Here is a 17355-nt window from a genome sequence, read left to right as displayed (position 1 = left end):
TCCTTTGTCTAATTCATTTCCCAAGTGTTTAATAGCGCTGTGGGTTCGCGGACAAATTTTAATTTTACTGAAATGTATGTGTTCCCAACCAAGGAACTGGTGATGATATGAGTAGCATGGACAAGCACTGCTCTTCTCAAAATGATATGATCATATCATAACTATGCGATATATCCACAAATTCCTACTGGCTAGCCTCCTCAATTACGCAATGCTTACTGCTACGAAGGCAAGTGTTCATGGTGAAACATATTATGTAATTCATTTAATTAGCACAAAATGACCAAATATTTTTCTAAATATTTTTGATGTCTTTTCTTATGCCTTCTTTGCTCGGAAACAGTGTGATTTCTGGGAAATGTGATGTCCGTTCTGCTCTTGTCTAATTCAGACTTCAAAGCTCAACAGCTGCAAGGCTCTGAATGAGACGCACATAAGTTCTCTTTGCGTTTGCGGTCTCCATCCTCACACGTCGGCCACGTGATCACTGATAAGGCGTTGAGGCAGAGAGGTGTTATATTCAACTCTGCTGTCCGCGTGACATCCACTAATTACTGTATATTACTGGAATAATGAACGCATAAAAGTGACTGTGAAAGTGCTGTCAGTGGCACATGTTCCCATAATGCGGATGACCATAACACATGTAGGAAAATATTTCTAGGTATCATTTTCAACTTCTCTATCCTGTTGAGATTCACAATTATACTGTATGTGTTAAGTGTCCTTAATTAAAATGTTTTTTTACCGTAACATATCAGCTTCAAAGTTAGTTTGAAGGTCGACTAACTTGTAATCGGGAGAATTGTGTGTGTTCCCTGCAGTACAGTACTCTAGCCATCTATAGAGACCCAGCCTTGTTGTCCTCCCCGAACCCTGAGAATCACAAATTGCTTCACAGCAATTGTGCAGTAGCCTACTACTTGTATGAAATTGTCAGGTCAAATTCCAGTCCACTGATTCAGACTCAGAATAACTTGGACAAAGCCAAAGAATACTGAATAAAGTGTAGAGAGTGTAGCTTTAATGCATTCCAGAGCATTGGTTTGTGAAGCCAAGCTGCCTCTGACACTCTGCTTTTATACTTGACCTCTAACCCTGCTGGACAGACACTGGGTTACTCATCTTCTTGGCGCCAAGCTTTACTATCTAATGTTAGTCTTGCTGTTTCACCAAGCCAGGCTTCAGTTGTCGGTCATATAATAAAGACACCACCAAATCATCTAATATTACCTTGTCGGTTGACAAGGCTCTTCGGAAATTATCGTTTCCGGTTTGTTAATACATTTTCACGCGCTGTCTCCAGGGAAGAGTGCAAGCCATGAGTGGTATTTTGGACAGTTGTGTGAAATCTGAGTAGTGGGGAAAAAAAGAAAATAATCTTCAGTGGATACCGTTAAATTATACAAATGGGAATTCTGAATTTTTTTGACCAGAGCCGTTTTGTTAGATGACTTTTTGTGCTTTCATTAGAGCCGAAAACATCAAGAATCCATTTTGTATTGAAATGGCTATCAATGGCTACAAAACTTCACATTGAGGCACAATGGCTAATGTGAAACGTTCATATTAGCCTATACAGTTTCTTCACCTTTAGGGGGGTAAACAGACACCATTATCTCCATAGGGATCTGGTCCATATAGGCTGACACTTGTATGATATGTTGAACCTTGTGGTGACTTTTACTTTGATGAAAGCCAGTTCCCAACTAGAACCTTCCATTCAGGAAATGTTCCCTAAAGTTGAAAGATGAAACCTTTAGAGAAGGTTTAGTTCCTGGTTGCTACAGCATTAAAAACCTGTTTGCACTTTGCATTGCGATTTCAAATTAGAGCCCAATGTCTCATATTGTAAAGTCATAAAGACATGTGACTCAACACAATGGGCATAACGTTTCTTTCTACAACGGAGCCACCTTATTGCCTTATCTAGGGATCAGGAATCATGTTCATACAGAGTCTGTAGCACACCTTAAATAGACCCTATGCAACTTTCTGCAGGAGACGATCACTCTTTGTTTACATCTGGAAGTCTGAGACGAAGAACCACGCTTGCAATTTATATATTTAAATATAGCCTATACATGTATAAATATACACGCTAAAGCTGTCGGGGAAGCTCTGCAGAGAAAATGCAAGCATAAAACGAGCGAAAACGATCAACGAAACCGAAACCAGAGATGAAACCGCCAATCCTGCATAGTTCCTCTTTAAGACATATTCTTACATTATGGTGCCTTAGACATGAAATTGAGTCAACTTGGTTCCATCGATCTGTAGGTGTCCTACTGGAGGCGGAGGCACAGAGAATTGAACAGCGTTACCACCAATGAGACGACAGTGGAGATCCTGCTGCCTGCCGACGATGACTATGTCATCCAGGTCCGGGCCCTGAGCGATGGGGGCGAGGGAATCCCTACAGAAACCATCTCCATCCACAAGCTCAGTAAGTCCCAGCGCTATCTCCTCCCCAGTGCTCCTGTCCTGTGCTTGCTCTCTCTCTCTCTCTCTCTCTCTCTCTCTCTATCTCACTCTCTCTATCTCTCTCTCTCTCTGTCTGTTTATACTTTCTCGTATAACATATACTGTAAGTTTTACTTCATATATATACCCCCTTTGATATAATTGAATCTCACTTCATACTTATGTTCATTTAGCTGACACTTTTATTCAAATGTGTGCAAATGCCTCCTCAGGGGGAAAAAAATTGGGGGAAACACCACCCTGCACCCCTGTAAGGTTTGGGCTCCATCCAGTGTCACGTACAGTAACAATTCGTTATGCTGAAACGTCAACTAGTACATGGCCCATCCAAACCAGAAATACATAGCTATGAGGTTTACTGCCAATTTGGCTCGTTATATACAGTAATTTGTTGTGTGTTGGCTGCATTGTATAAGCCGCAGAACAGTGTGTTATGCAAGTTAAAAGAAACAAAATCATATTAATACCATATTAACTGCCCCCTTGTACTAACCTCATAGCTGAAGAAATTTAGCTAAATCAAAGTATGTGCCGCGGCTAATAGTCGGGAAATTACGGTATCTTAGAACAAGTAAATTAATGGGCATGTTAAAATTATTTTTTTTTATTATACTTGGCAGAATTGGCTCCTGAATCACAATGTTTATATACAGAATAGAAAGATCTGACAAACTCTCTCTCATACTTGCTTTCTCTCTCTCTCTCTCTCTCTCTTTGTCTCTTCTACAAACACTCCGTCTGTCTCTCATGAACATCTTTCTCCATCTCTCACTTCCTCTCTCTCTTTGCACTTCATCTCTGTCCTCTCACATACACTCACGCGTTCTCTCTCTCCACCACTTGCTGTTCCCTTCCATCCCCCTCTCTCTTCGTCTCCCCGTAACTTATTTCTTTTCCTTGGAGTTCATGCTCGGCTCTGTATCTTCTTCTGGGCAAAGCAATCTGATCTTTATTAACAATTCCTGGCTCAGGCAATCCATCTCTGCCTGTTGCCTCCTGCTCCCTCTTGAATACAGAGCAAGGCAGGCATGTAAAACGGCACTGGACATTAAGCTCGGCGCCTTCAAATTCACATTTTCCTCACTGCTGTGGACACATCCCCGCTCGGCTTATTTATTTATTTTCTTACTTTAGTGAGTTGTCAAGTCTCGCCTCCCCCCCCCCCCCCAGCCCCCCCTCCGGAGGGCAAGTGTTTAAAAAATGAATAGAGGAGGGTTGGAGTAGAGATTATGAATTTAGTGTGGCTCTTTAATGTATGGTGTCTGTCTTTTTCGCCTCTCGTCTCTTTAGGTATGAGTGCAAGGGGATCAGGAGCGTGGCGGCCCAGTTCTGTCGCGCCGCCTCTACTCGTCTTTGTGGCATTGTCTACGTTCAAGGCTCCTCTCTAAGGAGGAAGGGGAGGAAGGGGACGAGGGGTGGGGGGAGGAGGGGGGGTGGACGGACGTGGCCCTGCTGCTCCTCATTATGGCTTCTTCAGAGGACACCTTGGGCAAGTCTTTATCCTGTTAGTCTGTAGAGGACGCTCTGGGACATGCCCCTCAAAGGACTGCCTTGACACAGAGTGTGTGTGTGTGTGTGTGCATGTGTGTGTGTGTGTGTGTGTGTGTGTGTGTGTGTGTGTGTGTGTGTGTGTGTGCCTGAGCTGCAGTGCGTCTACTTGAGACTCAAGGCCAGAGGATCCAATGTGTACAAAGACATGGAAAGATCTTCTGGAAACACACACATCAAGGCGTGGAATGGATTGGAATGGACTGAGAACACAAGAAAAAAAAACCCAACCAACAACAGCAACAGAAACGAATGGGAAGAATGCACTCTGTATGAAATGTTTTGGATCGTGTGTGCATGTTGTTTGAACTGTATCGTGCTGCTGAGGGACATGAATAGGGGAGTGCCACATGAGTGCAACATCTCTCAAATGTGGAGGCCGGAGGAATGAGGAATGAGGGGTTAGGAACTCTGTGCACTACTGCTATTTTCTTTTGCCTCTGTGGTCCTTGAGAAGTACAAATGCCTTACCCTCATGCCCATGCCAAAGTAGCTAGAGTCTTCTTTTGTTTGTTGTTTGGGCGTAGATATTGTGCTTTTGTAACAATCCCTTTTTGAAGCTGGCAAACCTAACGATCCTTTTTGAAAAGGGGATCCCAGTTTGACGGAAGGCTTTTTTCCCCCCTCCATTTTGAAGTCATTACACCTCATGCTCCCCCGTGAGATTTGTTTAGAAAAGGTTTTGCCTCGGCTCCTTTCTGATTGAGGATGTGTGTGCCTTTGAAGCTTCATTCATTATCACTCAACCAGAGTATAGGTCCTCTTCTTTTTTTTGGTAAGCCAGTGTGGGGATGTTACCGTCTTCTTAATTAATTGTTATAATTATAGGGGAAAAGAAATTTCAAAGAGGGAGAGCATCTGCCAAGTGTATTTTGGGTATGCCTTCAGATCTACTAGGAATATTTTGATCTTGATGATTGAGATCAACACTGGGGCAAATCTTTGAGCGCGATTCTTAAATGCTGTTTAAAATCCAGCCAAAACTAAGATGCTCCTACTTTCTTTTTTTCAGCCTTACCATGTAAGTCCACAACATGTTGGAATAGACAGATACATTTAAGTTTTGTTTTATGTTGTCCAGTTAAGTGCATGGTGCTTTTGACACAATCTAATTACTGCGTGTTGTCTGTGTGTAACTGACCATGATCTGAAATCTAAAGTATATCCCTTTAGTTGGTGTCGAGATCAGGGAGACGAAGTTGCTTTGTCTCGCGGAGGACCGAACACTTAACGCTGTCTTAAAACGCAGTCAGTTGCTGCTGCACCGTGTGCAGTGTGTATGGCCTTTACCCCAGCTTTTGACAAAGGCTCGACCCGTCAACACCTCAAAACGCTTCTCAAACGGAGAACAGATGACCTGGAAGCACATTAAAAGAGCTCTGTTTTTATCCCTCCCCCAAAGTGATGAATGTAACGTCTGATCCTTGCCGTGATTTAAAGGCCATTAAAGCACGGCGGTATATTCTACCACACCCGAGGGGCCTTCTGACCGCGTGTGCATCTGAATAATGGCCAGGGCGACAGGCCGCGGGGAAGATGGATGCACAGCGGGCGAGGAGCATCGCCGAGACGAGACGAGAGCTATATCAGGACAGTCTCAGACGGAGTGGATAACGGCCCGAGATTTGTTTGGGTGGCTCTTCAGTGCCCGGCTGTGTACCGCAGTCACCTTCGCCTGCTGACTCCAACCAACGGACGGAAAGCCACCTCACTTTCTACAGGCACGCTCTGTTGTTTTTGTTGTCAGTCAAAAAAAGGGAAATGCTTCTAAAACTTAGTGGTGATGTACTTATGAAAGTATGAAAGAAATACTGCTTTTTGTTACACTTTGCTGCACACTGTTTTTTTTGTTGGGTTTTTTTTGCTTTTCAGGATCCAATGGGATGTTTTATAGTGTTTGATTCCATTATTCAGCCCCTAAAATGTACATTACCTGAAACTCAAATTGCCTAGGCTGTATTTTAGGCACTCAAGTCTCACTTTCCCTTTACAGTTTTGTATCATCATGGAGGATCGCAAAACCTTTTGTATTTATTTATTTTTTCTTTGCAGCCAAAGTTACATATTGTACCTTTAATAACCATTGGCTCACAGGCCCGTCCTCCCCAGGTCAGGCCCATTCCCGACTGGAGCCACTGCAGTTTGGTTTGCAGCATGATGCTCACGTAGTGGGTCCCGGACCAGTTAGCGTTCTCCTGTTGTCCTGTCAGTGCTCTCACAGCTCTGTCACAGCTGACAGGCACAGTCATAGTCTGTCTGCTAGGAAAGTGTGTTTTCCAAGTCTGCATGGTCTTAATTTCCTCCTCTGGGTGTTCTAATCTACCGGAAAAGGCCCTCTTCACTTGTGTGCGGACTTCTCTGGATGTTTAGTGTGTTTGTTTGTTTGTTTGTTTGTTTGTTGTTTGGTTGGTTGGTTGTTTCCTCGGATACTGCAATGTTCATGGTTTTTTTTTTTGTTTGTTTTGTTTTGTTTGGTTTTGTTTTATTCCTGTAGAATGTGAGTATGGTGTTTACAGAACAGAAGCCTTAGAGCTGGTATACATGAGAAGAAGAGAACAAAAACATGCTCTTATTGTTATTCATTTTTTTGTAGTGTTGTTCAGGAACGCTCCATCACTTTTGTATTGCATTTGTAAGAGGTGATGCTTTATTCCTTTGCCTTGATTGGTAATCACACACATTTGCATTTTTTGTGTAATGCTCATTTTTTGACAGGTTTGTCACAAGGTCAAGTATTGCAAAAAGGTTTGGGGACAACTCTGAATTTATGAATGAATTGAAAATGGCTTTTAATGTTTCTAAGGGGTGGGTGGGGTGTTAAATAGCAGCGGTTTACATTCTAAATGTTAAATGGTTAGCTTGCTTTATCTCAGTTTCAATGTGTATCACAGAAATATGCTCTCACACACCACACATGACACACACACACACACACCACACATCTCTCTCACACACACACACACACACAGATATAGCCTATAAAATGTCCAGTAACACTTGGCCTTTTCTTTGAATACTGCTGTATTGATCCGATGTTCTCTTATCTCTGTGAGATGAATGACCAGCACAATCAAAAATACTGTTTTCATATTGAAAAGTAACGGGCTCATCTTGTATAGTAAAGCTGTGCATGTAGAAAGTTGTTTATTGTGTATTTGTGTTGAGTTTCTTAAATTTAATAAAGCTATTTACTGACTATTTGTCTCCTGGGGTCAGATAAATATGCTAAATTGTCATCAGGAAAACAAGCAACAACAGACAGAAAAAAGTGTTTTGTCCTTGAGATGCCCCTTGTGATTTCAGGGCAGATTCCCAGCATATCATGTTTCCAAATAAACTCTGAGCCTCAAACGTGAAGGGAAATCTTAAGGTTTACTCTGCCACTGAAAATTGCATTGCCAAACAGATCATGTCCTCTTTCCCATTTGATGCAGTGTTTTCCAGCATATTCCTTCACTTAGTTTATGTGCTTCACATTATTCCTTAGAGTTCCTTGCCTTGTCAGTGTCAAAACAGACTTCAAAATCCCACTGATATCTAAAGGAGCAGTGGTGTGATTTCATAATATGAAATAGAATATTTCACATGCAAAGTGCATATTTTAAATTAAGGTTTAATCAAATGACATTCTGGTTATAAAAGAAGACTACTGGAGAGTAAACAGGCCTGTAGAGTGATATAAAATTCAACTGAATTCTAACTTTATTATGATGTATTAGCACTGTTGCACTGTGCATTGTATTTTTTACCTCACAAATCCTCAAGCAACATTAGACATCAATTAAAGACTGTAAGAAAAACTCATTAATAAAGTGATAAATAACGGAAGTGCAGGAGAAAATATCTACGTATGTTTGCAAAAATGCATCACATGCATGAAGACATGCCATATACTGTAAACATGAGAATAGGGATAGGTCTGTAGTGGTTGGCGTCCATGGACATGCATTGCTTGGGCATTTCTGTCCAGATGTATGATGAACACCAGCATGTATACACAAAGTATAAAGTAACTTTCCTGTCTGTCCTTGAAGTCAATGACACTGCATCACTGCACTGCATAGAATGCTAGGGTATTAAATTCCATCTCTCCGCTAATACACAAATTATTATTTATTTCATACTAACGATAGGTGAAACTCAATGCTCAGTAGCATCTGTCAAGGAAACTCTTCAGCCAGTCATGTCAATAACCAATCAGGTTTTGTAAAAAGGAAAAGAAGAAATCAATTCTTCTGTCTGCCAGAACCCTAGTGGGATGTGCAATGGACACACAATGAGAGACATCGCAAAATACAGTATAGCCCTCCTGAAAGTTTGATGCGCTGGTTCTGGATGTATAGTTTTTTGTGTGCACAAGAAACTACATTTCCTCAAACACTTGTGTGTGTCCGGAGGGGTTGAATTCAGACAAAAGCTTCAGGATTCTTCTGTGTCTCTCCACAAAGATAAGCTCTTCTGGCCACATCCTGGGAAACAGTCTAAAAAATTAATATTATCTATCCATTCCACACCCACAAAAGAAGTGCAAAGTTTGAACCACCAATCACATGCTGCACCAGTATACTGCATGTGTATAATCAAACAAAGGCAAACATTTGTGAACGCTTGCTGACAGTTTTTCCTTTGCCTTGATTTTGCTAGCAAACGGCCTGAGGATTTTCAACATTTTGTCAAAGATACCAGGCTATCATGAAGGCTCACTGTTTGAGATGAAACATTCCATGATCCAGAGCCAACTGCTACTCTGGACTACTAGATCCATGGTCCAGATCTGGGCCAAATCCAATCTAGATCTGCTCAATTCATGATCCAGATCTGGGCCAAATCTACTCTGGACTACTACTGTAGATCCATGATCCAGATCTGAACCAAATTACATTCTAGATCTGCTCGATCCATGATCCAGATCAGGGCCAAATCCAATCTAAGTCTGTTCAATCCATGATCCAGATCTGGGGCAAATCCAATCTAAATCTGTTCAATCCATGATCCAGATCTGGGCCAAATCTAGACTACTAAAATAGATCCATGATCCAGATTTGTCTGGGCCTTCACTGGGCCAGGGGGGGTGCAGGGCTGCAGGGCTGCTGTGCTGTACACAGTTGGAGTCAGGGGACATTTATCAGCACAGTCATTGCTGTTGTGTGGGATGCACTTGTGAACCCCCTCAGATTAATCTTCGGTTGCCTGTCACCCCCAGCCAACATTATTACAGGTGAACTTCATGAGACATAAAAATGGCCCAGTGCACTGAGACCTTAAAGGAATTGGGGGGAGGGGTCTGTTTATATGTGTGTGTCGTTGTTGTGTGTGATGTGTGTATGTGTGTGTCTATGTGTTTATGTCAGTATATGTATGTATGTATACTGTTTGTGTCTATGCGGTGTGTATTTATCTGTATGTATCTGTGTGTGTGTGTGTGTGTGTGTGTGTGTGTGTGTGTTTACGAGTTTGTGTATGTGTGTGTATGTATCTATGAGTTTGTACTGGGTGTGTGTGTGTGTGTGTGTATGTGTGTGTGTGTGTGTGTGTGTGTGTGTGTTTACAGTACGGAGGGGTGGTGGTGGTGGTGCCTTTTTAAATGTTGCTATCAGCCCACTGGTATTGGATTGAGATTGGTCCTGCCAGTGATTCATGTGATTCCTGGCGAGCGCTTAGCTGCAGGATTGCTAGCGCTGGCGGGCAGGCTGGCTCCGCGAGCCGCTGGTGGCGCTGGTGGCGGCGGCGTGATGAATGCCCCGAGGTCCGCGGCCTGTCTGTGATGAAACGTCCGTTGCGCCCCCATAAATCCTGCTCTGAGCGCAGATGAAGTGGGCATCAAGGAAAACCAACACACACTTCAGCCTCGCGCTCCAACGCCATGCTTCACCGCACGACCTCTGCAGCCGTCGCCGCCCGTGAGCCTGCTGCCCAGCGCAGAGGGAAAACAGCTTTATTTATTCATATTCCTGCCGTGGTCAACACCCCAACGTTATGCCGGGTGCAGTGAGAGAAGGCTAGGAGGGAGAGATTGAGTGAAGTCGTGTCTTGGCAAGCCACAGGAGTCAGGAGTTATAATGATTGGTGCCGTGCTAAGCAGCAGTAACCATTGGTATTAGCATGTAGCCAGTTTGCTGTCTTTCTGGATTTCTCGTTAATACCTTTTTCAAAGCGTCTCTTAATGTCTTGGAAAGGATGGCATCTCATTTTGGGATATTTCCGCTCCATCTCAGCTTAAATGAAATAACAAATCATTTATGGAAAATCACACTTCTTTTTAAATTGCTATGTAGCTGATTATAATTCAATTTCATTTAATCGCATGAATTTAATTCATTCAGGTTCATTCCTGAATCAAATGGCACCAGCGGCTCATTATGACGGTGCTGCTTTTGCAGTCTAGCTCCAGGAACACGCTACTGTGTACTGGTTAGAAGTACCTGTTTTGTATACTGTCAATCATGCTCGCGCAGTAAGCGCAACTAATTGGGCTTATGTCGTTTGTGCCATGTAAGATGACATTTCTGTAATAGTCACAGAGTAGCTAAGCCTTATCCTTTATTCACGTAAAATGCTCCCTTTATAGCGATGCCCCAGACAAAATACTAAAAAATAACAAGTGAAAAATGCATACTGTACGTGTAAGAAAAATATAGTGTTTTGCAATATGATATACTGACTAATATACACATTAGAATGTGTTCATTTCTCCCTAGGAAAAGAATATTGGACCATGTCTTACTTGCAGATACAGTACGCTCAATAATAATGATTAACCAAGGTTTATATATTGATTTAGCTTTAATTTCTTCATTCTTCTTTATGATTAAAGCATGATCTGATTCTGATTCATTCAGCCATTGGATGGTTAATAGGCTAGATGGTCAATACACAGATTTCTTCTTTTGGTTTTTATTTGCATTAACCACTGTCATGCGGTTTAAACACAGGAGGATATATAGCCTACAGGAATTTGCAGTATTGTCAATCTATACCCTGTCATTGTGTTGCTGTATTGGTAGAGGGACACCAATAGCCAGAGCCAAATTGCTTTTGTGTGTCAACACATTGGGTGAATAAAATTTGATTCGGATTCAATCAGGACCTAACTATTGTATTTCCCCCCACTGGACATCAGTCAGTTTACCCTAATTAATGAGGGCCTTGTTGAGGTACGCCTCTCGCTTTTCGCTCTCCTTTATTCTTCGAGTGGGGTGCTCTCATTGGGCCATCACCTGGCACAACTGGCACATCAAACGCTATGAAATCGATGTAAACGAAGAACAAAGACTGACCATCTGCTAATTAGTTACAGTGTTCTCCGTGAGAGGGGACCTCATAATTTTCTTGATCAAAGGAACGTCGTGGGAAAAGAATGAGGGTAGACTGAAAGAGAGAGAGAGAGAGAGAGAGAGAGAGAGAGAGAGAGAAAAGAAAGGAAAAAAAGGTAATTTTCTGGGAAGAAAGACATTATTTTCTGTCTCCACCAGCCTCCTAGGTGAGCCTGATATTAATGGCCAAAGGAGCGGCGTGATGGTCTCTATTCACTGTCACAGGCTTTCTCTCTCGAGCGACCTTCATGGGTCAAGACTGGCTTTCATAATCTACGACTCTTTTGCACGTGTTTTTGCAGATAAACGTAATGGATGTGCCATATAGTGTAGCTCTTTGATCGCTGCCACATTATCTGGCATGAATCTTATGTGTCTGGAGATTTACTATTAGCATTCACCGTCTAGACAGATGACAGAGGCTAAATGCGGGCCGCTATAGCTGATGATAGGCGGCAGTGAATGTACGTCTGCAGATAGATGACGTATGAAAGACGTCCTGAAGCCAAACCCAGCCCTTCTTGTCTCGGAAGGAGTCAAATCCCACAAGTTACAGGATTAACTCACTGTGTGCGCCCTGGGCCCCACACTCTCCCAAACTGAGTGTGATTTCATAATGAATAGGCATGTCAACAAGAATTATGTCTGCTCTTCTCTTATGCCCCATCTTCCTTCTTCCCTCTCTCTTCGTTTTCTCTCTCTGTCTCTTTCCCTCTCTCTGCTCACGCATTGCTTTGGCACCTCATTCTCTCTCACTCTCTTTTTCTCTTTCTCTCTCTTCCTCCTTCTCTCGATTTCTTGCTCTCTCTCTCTTTCTGACTTCCATTGCTCCTAGCTTTTGCTCCATTCTATCTGCTCTCTGCTTTTGCTAATTTCTTTCTCTCTCTTTCACCATTCTGCTCTCTCTCTCTCTCTCAGCTTTGTCTCTCTATCTATGCACCCACACACTCACATTGTGTGTGTGTGTGTGTGTGTGTCTGTGTCTCTGTGTGTGTGTGTGTGTGTGTGTGTGTGTGTGTGTGTGTGTGTGTGTGTGTGTGTGTGGTGTCCGGATGCCTATAATAAACTGGGCCGATGTTCTGAGGGTAATTAAATGCCAAGTCCCTTCGGGGTCGCGGCTGTAGTGTCGGTGGACCTGAAAGCAAGATCAGCAGAGTCATCAGCAGAGGAGCCTGGCAACACAGCGCTCCTCTTCCTCCTCCACCTCCTCCTCCTCCTACTCCTCCTCACGCCGCGCCAGGCAGACGACATCATTTCATTAAGCTCAGACGCGATGCGTTTGGTATTGGCATGTTGACTTACATCCTCGTCCCCTGCCACAGCGAGGGTGGACGCTGTCTCGTTCTTTTTTTTTTTTTTTTTTTTGTCTTTACTCAAATTGAAATTCGATAATTCAATTCAATAAAGCGAGATTTTGATCAGAAGAGAAAGTGACTGGCGAAGGTCTCGGCGGGTCAGGGACTAATGAATATATCTCTACGCTCGCTCTACGCTGGCACGGCTCCCGTTGGCGCCTTTTGTTGGGCTCGCAGACTTCACACAGAGATCCTCACACAAAGAGTTCATTTCACATCCCGCCTCACGTCCCTCACAGAGCAAAGACTGCGTCAGGAAACCGCTGGAAAGATCATCTCGTGTTGACAATACAGATCGAGAGCTGGCTGAGAATTTTACTGTGGAAAAATGTTTTGTGTCTTTGTGTGTGTGGGGATGTGGGCGTGTGAGTGTGTGTAAAGAGATGGAAAGAGAAGCATAAAATGTGCGTAATCAGGTACTCCCCTGTGTCTACAAAAACTGACCATGAAGGCGCACATCTACTTTTGCGACGAAATATTTCCACCTTGTAAAAGCAGCTGTTAATCCAAATTGCGGTTAATGCTAGCCTGGCTATCACCAGACCGAACTCAATCTTTTGAGACTGAACATTAGTCTGGGAAGTTTGCACTGTACTTCTACTGCACAAGAGGCGTGATCAGTGGGCATAGTTCAAGTGACTCCGTAGTAAAGGCCTATTCGGACGGGATTAGTTTTATGGGGTGACATCAGGTAAAGTAATAATATTACAGACATCTTTACAGAGGGTCGCGTTCGCACAGGATTAATATTACCTAAGGTAATTTCTCCGGACCGTTTTACGGAAGGTAAAAGTGTCTGTAAATGTCACCGACATACTCCGTTATGTTTACTGACATGGCGCGTCCGGACAGGACTACATTACCTGGTAATTATTACTTTACCTGATGTCACCCCATAAAACTAATCCCGTCCGAATAGGCCTGAAGATGTGACGGCAGAACGTAAACGTAGTTACTCCTCCCATGTCAGGTAGAACGACAGAGATGTCTAGTCCCGTCCGAATTGGACATTTATATTACAGAGGTCATATGATAAACCTGCATTAAGGCCTATTCGGACGGGATTCGTTTTATGGGGTGACATCAGGTAAAGTAATAATTACCAGGTAATGTAGTCCCGTCCGGACGCGCCATGTCAGTAAACATAACGGAGTATGTCGGTGACATTTACAGACACTTTTACCTTCCGTAAAACGGTCCGGAGAAATTACCTTAGGTAATATTAATCCTGTGCGAACGCGACCCTCTGTAAAGATGTCTGTAATATTTCGTCACATCCTGATTGGAAAACAATTCCACCATAGTCTGAATGAAAACATGACATGCTGTGTAGCTCCTAATAGGACGTTAGCTAGTTTGCCTATTAGCTTGATATTGTTAGCCATTTCAAATTACTTATGGCATAACATAAAGCTAACGTTTGCTAGTTTAAGCAACTTGTGTAGTCTTTCAAATCTGAAAATGCCGCACGTACCTGACGCAAAGTATCACGTGCACACCCACACAGCAAAAGGACTCCGCGGCGGATCCGCCGCGGAAGTAGCGCGGCTTCCGGAACGGACCCGCGAAACGGACCCGTATCGGCGTCCACTTGCACTCAGCGACGGATCCGTTACGGGGGCGGATCGCGGACCCGGCTGGGCTCCGCGCTACATCCGCTCCGCATCCATCCCGGACCCGCAAATCCGCCACGGATCCGCGACGGACTCATAGAAAACCTCTGGACCGGGTCCGTTCTGGACCCACCACGGACTCATAAAAAATACTCTGACCGGAGCCTGTTCGGACCCGCAAATCCGCAACGGATCCGCAACGGACTCAAAATACCTCTGGCCCGGGTCCGTTTTGGACCCGTTCATCTCATTTTCAAAATCCCAATAAAATAGCTTAAATTAATCTAAAACTATCACTATTCCTAGCCTGGACTTCTACACCAATATAGGCCTAGTTTAAATCTGCATTGCCTTGTATTCTTTAAACTAACACAATTGTCAATAGGTCTAACTTAAGTCAAGACATCAATTTACTGTAGAGAATAATCACTTTATAGTTCACTTCAAGTTATAGCCTATTCTGTTTCTGTTAAGTAGCCTTGGCTATACTACTCTAAATTCTAACTACTCTAAACTAATTTAGTGCTTTATAGGCCTAGGTCGGTGCAGACATTAAACATTTTACCTATTACCGGTAGGCTACAACTTCAATGAAATGCTGCGCTATATGCACAGCTAAAATATCAGAAAATGAATAACTGGTGAACGACAATTAGATTGTTTAATGTTTATTTCTCCTATTAATCCGTTTGGTGTGGATGGAGGCAGGACAGGTCTCCTCGTTGAACCACCTGATTGCGTGCTTAGTGACCACCGCGTCGTTGGCTGACCATGTTTCTGTGTTTTTCCTCACAGCACCTGTAATCAAATAGACAGACATGTTAATGTTAATAGTATGTAGCATCCAACACCAACTATGCTTACACAATATAATATATAATATATGAGATAACACCAGTTAAAGAGGCATATGGCTATTTTTTTAATTATTATTAATGTATAGACCAAAAGTCAAATAAATCAAATGTTAAACTGTAAAGCTTACTTTACTTGAATGGCAGGACAGGATGAGAAAGCGTAGACCCCCAAACCAGACTGGAGCCACTTGTGAATAACCTGTAACGCAGATACATAAATGTACATTTCATTAGAGAGCTTTTGAGGTAGAGGGTGGGTTTTATTATAGCAAACAAAGGCATTTAAGCATGTTGACATTTACCTTCACTTCATCCTGAACTAGTAACACCAGGTACAGAGGCATATGGTTATTTTTATTATTAATGTTTAGACCAAAAGTCAAATAAATCAAATGTAAAACTGTATAGTTTACTTTACTTGGGTGGCAGGACAGGATGAGAAAGCGTAGACCCCCAAACCAGACTGGAGCCACTTGTGAATGACCTGTAACGTAGATACATAAATGTACATTTCATTAGAGAGCTTTTGAGGTAGAGGGTGGGTTTTATTACAGCAGACAAAGGCATTTAAGCATGTTACATTTACCTTCACTTCATCCTGAACTAGTGACACCAGTTACAGAGGCATATGGTTATTTTTATTATTAATGTGTAGACCAAAAGTCAAATAAATCAAATGTAAAACTGTATAGCTTACTTTACTTGAATGGCAGGACAGGATGAGAAAGCGTAGACCCCCAAACCAGACTGGAGCCACTTGTGAATAACCTGTAACGCAGATACATAAATGTACATTTCATTAGAGAGCTTTTGAGGTAGAGGGTGGGTTTTATTATAGCAGACAAAGGCATTTAAGCATGTTGACATTTACCTTCACTTCATCCTGAACTAGTAACACCAGGTACAGAGGCATATGGTTATTTTTATTATTAATGTTTAGACCAAAAGTCAAATAAATCAAATGTAAAACTGTATAGCTTACTTTACTTGGGTGGCAGGACAGGATGAGAAAGCGTAGACCCCCAAACCAGACTGGAGCCACTTGTGAATGACCTGTAACGTAGATACATAAATGTACATTTCATTAGAGAGCTTTTGAGGTAGAGGGTGGGTTTTATTACAGCAGACAAAGGCATTTAAGCATGTTACATTTACCTTCACTTCATCCTGAACTAGTGACACCAGTTACACAGGCATATGGTTATTTTTTATTATTAATGTGTAGACCAAAAGTCAAATAAATCAAATGTAAAACTGTATAGCTTACTTTACTTGGGTGGCAGGACAGGACGAGAAAGCGTAGACCCCCAAACCAGACTGTGGCCACTTGTGAATGACCTGTAACACAGATACATAAATATGCATTACTTTTATCATCAGAAAGAAATGGCCAAATATTTATCATAACCAATAATACACCCCATTAAAAATGCATTTTATTGCGATCCACAGAATATGGGGCTGTTCATTTTAGCTCCTCTTCCCATATCTAAACATTCACAACAAAGTGTCTGGTATGTGACAAGGCAAAGCAAGGACATACATGAACTCAACTACTGGCTCTTCTATTTTGCCTCTTCTTAGTCAAATCTTACTCCAAGGAACGTTCAATATCATTAAATGAACTCGTAGACGACAGTATTTCTACATGAAAACTTCTGTACTGAAAAATACTGTAGCTTCGTGCCCTTCGTGTATTTATATTTCTTAAAAGTTAGAGTAATCTCTACTGTTCAATCTAAGAAGTCACCAGGAAACACGTCTGGAAACCGGACTTTTTAGATTGAAAAGTAGGCCTGTTTGCTGGTTTCTAACCTGTACAAAATATAAGCATGAGTCCCAAAGCTTTTTTGTTACTGCCAGCAGAGAATGTCGAGCTACGACGAATGTGTTTGAGCATACGGCAGCTGGTTACCTTGCTTACGTCGTTCATAATTTAAAACCATTAGCAGCTAACGTTATCCCGGACTGGTGAACAATGTGAAATCAGCCTCCCTCCCAGAAAGAAATGAGGTTTAAACACATCCGAAATGGCCTACGTTTTCATAAAGACTCCCGAGTCCAACATCTAAGGCATAACGTTCACAAAAAAACTAGAATCTAGATTCCCTGTAACTTTAACGCTATCGTTAGCTAACAAGCTAACGCTAGCTAACGCAAGCCAACTTTTGTTGTTCACATGCAA

General features: G+C 42.4%; 1 protein-coding gene and 1 long non-coding RNA gene across 4 annotated transcripts in view; one reads left to right on the top strand and one right to left on the bottom strand.

Annotated features, from left to right (window-relative positions):
* Positions 1-3872, top strand: part of cntn3a.2 (contactin 3a, tandem duplicate 2) — a 33869-nt gene extending 29997 nt beyond the window's left edge. Inside the window, exons 21-22 of the mRNA XM_062540232.1 lie at positions 2281-2446; positions 3775-3872. Coding sequence (XP_062396216.1) covers positions 2281-2446; positions 3775-3872 — 264 coding nt within the window. The remainder of the gene's footprint in view (positions 1-2280; positions 2447-3774) is intronic.
* Positions 3873-14974: 11102 nt separating this feature from the next.
* LOC134088279 (uncharacterized) lies at positions 14975-16745 on the bottom strand. 3 transcript variants are annotated; one of them, XR_009939940.1, is made up of 6 exons: positions 16438-16745; positions 16153-16223; positions 15868-15938; positions 15584-15654; positions 15299-15369; positions 14975-15111 (listed from the first exon to the last, which is right to left on the bottom strand). It is a non-coding gene; the product is annotated as an uncharacterized LOC134088279 (long non-coding RNA). The 3 variants fall into 3 exon arrangements; XR_009939942.1 differs by lacking the exon at positions 16153-16223; XR_009939941.1 differs by lacking the exon at positions 15868-15938 and having other exon boundaries at positions 16438-16744.
* Between the last annotated feature and the right edge of the window lie 610 nt (positions 16746-17355).

Source organism: Sardina pilchardus, chromosome 7 (assembly GCF_963854185.1).
Source record: "Sardina pilchardus chromosome 7, fSarPil1.1, whole genome shotgun sequence".
NCBI classification, from domain to species: domain Eukaryota; kingdom Metazoa; phylum Chordata; class Actinopteri; order Clupeiformes; family Clupeidae; genus Sardina; species Sardina pilchardus.
Note: the sequence above shows the minus strand (reverse complement) of the source record. Positions and strands in the feature narration are given on the sequence as shown.